The sequence below is a fragment of the Boleophthalmus pectinirostris genome, unplaced genomic scaffold (genome assembly GCF_026225935.1).
Source record: "Boleophthalmus pectinirostris isolate CB_2022bp ecotype Guang Dong unplaced genomic scaffold, ASM2622593v1 HiC_scaffold_2, whole genome shotgun sequence".
Lineage (NCBI taxonomy): Eukaryota > Metazoa > Chordata > Actinopteri > Gobiiformes > Gobiidae > Boleophthalmus > Boleophthalmus pectinirostris.
This window is the reverse complement of record NW_026571152.1, coordinates 44976818-44984317: the sequence shown is the minus strand read 5'-3', so window position 1 is coordinate 44984317 and position 7500 is coordinate 44976818. Positions and strand designations below refer to the sequence as shown.

Below are 7500 nucleotides of genomic sequence, written 5' to 3'. Positions count from 1 at the left end.
TGTATATACTGCAGTACATACTCAAGTATATACTCCAGTACATACTCAAGTATATACTCGAGTACATACTCAAGTATATAATACAAGTATAAACTCCTGACACAAAGTCACACTGGTGTTTGTTGGTCCTGCTCAGAGTCAGTATGGAAACCCCATGGTCTTTGTGACGGAAAACGGCGTCTCAGAGAAGATGCGGTGCACGGAGCTTTGTGACGAGTGGAGGATCCAGTATTTGAAAGATTATATCAACGAGATGCTCAAAGGTCAAACACCAGAGACACGATGAAAAGAGAATTATATAAAAACATGAAACTGTTTTTAAAATGTTCTCGATGTCCGCAGCCATCAAAGACGGCGTGAACGTGAAGGGCTACACGGCCTGGTCTCTGCTCGATAAGTTCGAGTGGGATGAAGGTTTCACCGAGAGGTTTGGTCTTTTCTACGTCGACTTCAGAAACAAAGACAAAGCTCGTTACCCCAAAGCCTCGGTTCATTTCTACAAACGCATCATCAGCTCCAACGGCTTCCCCAACCAGAGAGAGGTGATCCCGAACATCTACCACCCAACATCTACCACCCAACATCTACCACCCAACACCCACAACACCCAACACCCAACATCTACCACCCAACACCCAACACCCAACATCTACACCACCCAACACCCAACATCTACCACCCAACACCCAACATCTACCACCCAACACCCAACACCCAACACCCAACATCTACCACCCAACACCCAACATCTACCACCCAACACCCAACATCTACCACCCAACACCCAACATCTACCACCCAACACCCAACACCAACACCAACACCCAACATCTACCACCCAACACCCAACATCTACCACCCCAACACTACCAACATCTACCAACACCCAACACCCAACATCTACCACCCCAACACCAACACCACCCACATCTACCACCCAACATCTACCACCCAACACCCACCACACCCAACACCTACACTACCACCCAACATCTACCACCCAACACCACCCAACACAACACCCAACATCTACCACCCAACACCCAACATCTACCACCCACACACCACCCAACACCCAAATCTACCACCCAACACCCAACATCTACCACCCAACACCCAACAACCACCAACACTCTACACCCAACACCCACATCCCAACATCTACCACCCAACACCCAACACCCAACATCTACCACCCAACACCCAACAACACCACCCAACACCAACATCTACCACCAACACCAACATCTACCACCCAACACACCCAACACTACCAACACCAACATCTACCACCCAACACCCACACCAACACCCAAATCTACCACCCAACACCCAAACACCCAACATTCTACCACCCAACACCCAACACCCAACATCTACCACCAACAACCAACACCCAACACCCACACCCAACATACCACCCAACACCCAACATCCCACCCAACCCCAACACCCAACATCTACCACCCAACCAACACCCACCCAACAACACCCAACACCCCAACCACCCAACACCACCCAACACTACCACCCAACACACACCCAACACACCACCCAACACCCAACACCCAACACCCAACCCAACACCCCAACATCTACCACCCAACATCTACCACCCACCTAACCCCAACACCTCTACCACCCAACACCCAACATCTACCACCCAACACTACCAACATCTACCACAACCACACCAACACTACCAACATCACCAACACCCAACATCAACACCCACACCCAACATACCACCCAACATCTACCACCCAACACCCAACACCCACCCACTACCACCCAACACCCAACACCCAACACCCAACATCTACCACCCAACACCCAACATCTACCACCCAACACCCAACACCCAACACCCACATCCAACACCAACACACCCAACACCCAACATCTACCACCCACCCACACCCACCACCACCCAACACCCAACATCTACCACCCAACACCCAACACCCAACACCCACACCAACACCCAACATCCCACCCACCCTACACCCAACACCCAACATCTACCACCCAACACCCAACATCTACCACCCACCCAACTACCACCTAACATCTACCACCAACACCCAACACCTACACCCAACATCCCCAACACACCAACACTACCACCCACCCACCCAACCCAACATCTACCACCCCAACACCCAACATCTACCACCCAAACACCCAACACCACCTACCAACCCCAACACCCAACATCTACCACCCAACACCCAACATCTACCACCCAACACCCAACATCTACCATCCCAACCCAACACCCAACATCTACCACACCCACACTCTACCACCCAACACCCAACATCTACCACCCAACACCCAACATCTACCACCCAACACCCAACACCTACCACCCAACACCCAACATCTACCACCCACCCAACATCTACCAACATCTACCACCCAACACCCAACATCTACCACCCAACACCCAACATCTACCACCCAACACCCAACATCTACCACCCAACACCCAACATCTACCACCCAACATCTACCACCCAACACCCAACATCTACCACCCAACATCTACCACCCAACACCCAACATCTACCACCCAACACCCAACATCTACCACCCCAACACACCAACCCCAACACCCAACACCCAACATCTACCACCCAACACCCAACATCTACCACCCAACACCCAACACCCAACATCTACCACCCAACACCCAACATCTACCACCCAACATCTACCACCCAACACCCAACATCTACCACCCAACACCCATCCACACACCTCCCAAACACCCAACACCAACCCAACACTCTACCACCACCCAACATCCCAACACCCAACACCCAACACTACCACCCAACATACCACCCAACACCCAACATCTACCACCCAACACCCAACACCTACCACCACCCAACACCCAACATCCCAACATCTACCACCCAACACCCAACATCTACCACCCAACACCCTACCAACCCAACACTACACCCAACATCTACCACCCAACACCCAACATCTACCACCCAACACCCAACATCTACCACCCAACACCCAACACCCAACACCCATCTACCACCCAACACCCAACATCTACCACCCAACACCCACCCAACACCTACCACCTACCACCCAACACCCAACATCTACCACCCAACACCCAACACCTACCACCCAACACCCAACATCTACCACCCAACACCCAACACCCAACATCTACCACCCAACACCCAACATCTACCACCCAACACCCAACATCTACCACCCAACACCCAACATCTACCACCCAACACCCAACATCTACCACCCAACATCACCCCAACACCAACATCTACCACCCAACACCCACACATCTACCACCCAACACCCAACATCTACCACCCAACACCCAACACCCCAACCACCCAACATCCAACACCACCACCAACACCCAACACCCAACACTACCAACACCACCAAACATCTACCACCCAACACCCAACATCTACCACCCCAACACCAACACCCAACACTAACACCCAACACCCAACACCCAACATCTACCACCCAACACCCAACACTACCACCCAACACCCAAACACCCAACACCCAACATTCTACCACCCAACACCCAACATCTACCACTGACCACAACACCTGCTCATGTGTGACCTGGTGTGTGTGACCTGGTGTGTGTGTGTGTGTGTGACCTGGTGTATGACCTGGGGTGTGTGACCTGATGTGTGTGACCTGACCTGGAGTGTGACCTGGACCCGGTGTGACCTGGTGTATGACCCGGTGGTGTGTGACCTGTATGACCTGGTGTATGACCTGGTGTATGACCTGGATGACCTGGTGTTGCTAGTCCTTTTAGCTGCAGGTGAATGTTTTTATGAGACTAAAGCTGATAAATGGAGCCGGGGTGAACAAACAAAGACTCAACATCATAAAACAGATTTTTATAGATGATTAAATTGGGATTTGATCTGAACGTGCGTCTGGACCTTCAGTCACGTCCGTCCTGTGTCTGAGATGATCTTTTTTGTTTGCCCCTGCAGCTGCTGCACAGAACCTGGAGCACAGAGACACAGTGCCCAAGGTTTGGCCTGTGCACGATGAGGTGTAGAATAATGGTACAATTTATCTTTATTTCACTCCAACTTTGATTCAAACTAATAAAACACTCAGAAGCACGACTCACATGACGCACAACACACAACACACACACATACAACACACACACACACACAACACACACACAACACACATACAACACACACATACAACACACACAACACACAACACACACACTGTTGTAAATGAGCCCTGTGCCTCTCCTGCTCTGTGCTCATGTATCGACACTACACAGGCTGTACACACACTTTAAACAGTTTAGTTGTTGTCTAGTGTTTGTGTGTTTTGTGTGTTGTGTTGTGTATGTGTGTTGTGTGTGTTTGTGTGTGTTTTTGTGTATGTTTGTTGTGTTGTGTGTGTTTTGTGTGTGTGTGTGTGTGTCCTGTTGTTGCTGCTTTAGTTCTCAAAGGGTTAAACTCCTTGTCTTTTCTCGTTAGAGGAACAGAGGAACACTGCTGCCAATATTCTCAGACTAATCCATGGTAAGAAACAACTCCACTTTGAATCGACTCTTAACCCTTTGAGCGCTGAGCTCCGTCCAGGCTCCTCCCACGTCAACCTGAAGAGTTGAGATGTTTGAGTTTGTGTTTCAGATCCTCTGACGAGCCACATGGAGATGGTGACTGAGATCGTGGTCCCGACCGTGTGCACTCTGTCCATCCTGATCAGTGCAGTTTTCCTCATGTTTCTGTTGAGGAGGCGGAGCTAAACACTTTAACACTGTGAGAGTAAAACCACCGAGAGTTTCAATGTCGTCTTTTGAAGTGATTGAAATGCAGCTTATTAACGAACAAACGCCACACGCTGATCTGAGTGCACTGGAAACTTTTATTAAAAATGCTGTGACAAAAACAAACCGAGTGTGAAGTTTGATCTGCTGCTTTATTTTACACTGATCATATTTAAATTTATATTTTACATTTATTCACATGTGTCTGTTTAAATAAGAGTTTATGCAAAAGTGACCAGACTACAACAAACCAAAGTGGAGAAAAAGGTCGAGTCGTCAGAGTCTCCGTTCACCGAGTCACTTCCATAATCTGACAAACAAATCAGACACTTTTATAACACGAGACACGAGAGTCGCTCCTGAAACTGAAACTGAAACTGAAAGAATGAACCTGAGTCAAAGACGACGTGCTCCACCAGCGGCCGCTCGCTCAGCTGCAGGAAAGTTCTGACCTCACGAGGTCCGTGTCCACTGGAGACCTCCACCCCCCACAGCACCGGGCGCTCCCTGAGGAACACGAGGAACATGAGGAACATGAGGAACACGAGGAACACGACATGAGGAACATGAGGAACACGAGGAACACGAGGAACACGAGGAACACGAGGAACACGAGGAACATGAGGAACACGAGGAACATGAGGAACACGAGGAACATGAGGAACATGAGGAACACGAGGAACATGAGGAACATGAGGAACACGAGGAACATGAGGAACACGAGGAACATGAGGAACATGAAGAACATGAGGAACACGAGGAACATGAGGAACACGAGGAACATGAGGAACATGAGGAACACGAGGAACATGAGGAACATGAGGAACATGAGGAACACAGAACTGAAGCTTTATCAAACTGAAACACACCAGACGTCTGCGGGACGAGCACATGTGAGGAACAGAAATATAAACGTGAAAAATGCAGACGGACCATGTCCAGAAACTTTTTTTTTAATTTTTAAATAATGTGTGTGCTAAGAATCCTGATTTTGTCAATAAAATGATCAAATAAAAATATGATCACTGAAGTATGTATTTATATCAAATGAAAATGTTTTTAATTTAGTCTTATGAACTTTCATTTTCACGGCACTTCACTGATCTCGACTGAACTAAAGGGAAAAGGAGCTGTTCACTTGGAAACTTGGAAAGGAACCTCACCAAAACGAGATGGTAAAACATCTGTCCTCCAACTATCCTCCAAAGAAATACATTCTAAACTACATCATGACATCACAAGGTGGAACAGAGAGTTACTCAAACATGTGAATGAAACAAACACAACTCCAGTTCTGTGTGTGACGAGGGAACATCAGAACATTAGAACATCAGAACATTAGAACATCAGAACATCAGAACATGACTCACAGGAGTCTGTTTTGTGTGATGTTGGACCTTTAAACATAATTCTCTAATTTTTGTTCAAAACTTGTGCTTCCTTTGTTCCAAATATTGCTGTAAAGTGAAAGTTCTTGTAGAAGCGTCTCTACTCACTTGTGGTAGAAGTGTGTGAGGAGCGAGGGCTGCAGGGGCAGTTTGAAGACGTGGTTTTCGTCGTAGGGGTTTGTTTTGTAATGCTGCAGACACGATCTGTGTGAAGAGAAAACACACAGTCTGTTTGTGTGATTTTATTTTATAAAACAATAAACCTGAGGTCAGGGTTTTATTTGGTTTTATTTCTTTGACTCTGAGCTCACTGCGTCAGGAGGAAGAGGCGATGATACGGCAGCCCCAGGAACGACGTGCAGGTCCCCAGGATCTCCAGCAGGTGGTGCAGTTTCCTCAGCCTCACCACCTGCTCCTGTAAATCCACCTCCGAGCTCAGGTAATAATGCTGACAACACAAAACACACAAAACACATCCAAATTATAAATATATTATTATTATTATAGATTATAATGTTAAAAATATATATATATTCACAGGCATTTGGTTTTTAGGAACTATGAACCTCAATGTTTCTCACATCCAGTTTTTAAAAATACTTTTAAACTTTTTTTTTTTTATACTTTTTAATTTTAATACTTAATACTTTTAAAAATACTTTTAATACTAGTTTACTAACTAATAGTTTTTCAAGTTTTGTGCAGTGGAAAACAAACAAACAAACAAAAAACAATGGATCCAGATCTGGGTTCTGTTCCACTGAGATGAGGATGTGGAAGTTGGATCTCGTCTCTTTTTGTTTCTGACCATTTTGTCGGGCGTATTTCTCTGTTGTGTAAATCTCACGTTCTGTTTTAAATATTTAAACATTTCTATGTCTCTAGAGAAGCAAGTAAAAAATGATTTACCAAATGATTTAAGGTCGTTAATTCTTCACCTGGAAAAATAAAAAAGAATAAAGTCAAACCAGAATGAGAGCAGAGACTCCAGACTGTGTGAGGACTCTTCTGTGTGACGTTTGCATGTTCTCCCCGTGTTTAAAAGTCCTGCTCTGGTCTGATGATCTTCATGAGTCACACTCCAAGGTTTGTTCAGAGCCACGTCGTCGTTTTGGTCCAAATGTAAAAAAAAGGTTCTGCTCTTGTGTGAAGTGCAGCAGGAGGAGGACGGACCACAGCCTGGTCTAGTCCTGGTCTAGTCCTGGTCTAGTCCTGGTCTGGTCCTGGTCTGGTCCTAGTTTAGTCCTAAATGAGTCCTGGTTCAGCTCTGGTTTAGTCCTGGTTTAG

The 7500-nt window shown here is 46.9% G+C and overlaps 2 protein-coding genes across 2 annotated transcripts in view; one reads left to right on the top strand and one right to left on the bottom strand.

Moving 5' to 3' along the window:
- The window catches only part of lctlb (lactase-like b), a 27973-nt gene extending 23169 nt beyond the window's left edge, over window positions 1–4804 (top strand). Inside the window, 4 exon segments of the mRNA XM_055155934.1 lie at window positions 137–263; window positions 343–542; window positions 4535–4577; window positions 4689–4804. Coding sequence (XP_055011909.1) covers window positions 137–263; window positions 343–542; window positions 4535–4577; window positions 4689–4804 — 486 coding nt within the window.
- A 154-nt stretch (window positions 4805–4958) lies between these two features.
- The window catches only part of zwilch (zwilch kinetochore protein), a 20078-nt gene continuing 17536 nt past the window's right edge, over window positions 4959–7500 (bottom strand). Inside the window, exons 14-18 of the mRNA XM_020925491.2 lie at window positions 7123–7151; window positions 6525–6661; window positions 6322–6417; window positions 5217–5332; window positions 4959–5135 (exon numbers count right to left, since the gene is read on the bottom strand). Coding sequence (XP_020781150.2) covers window positions 5047–5135; window positions 5217–5332; window positions 6322–6417; window positions 6525–6661; window positions 7123–7151 — 467 coding nt within the window. The 3' untranslated portion in view covers window positions 4959–5046. The remainder of the gene's footprint in view (window positions 5136–5216; window positions 5333–6321; window positions 6418–6524; window positions 6662–7122; window positions 7152–7500) is intronic.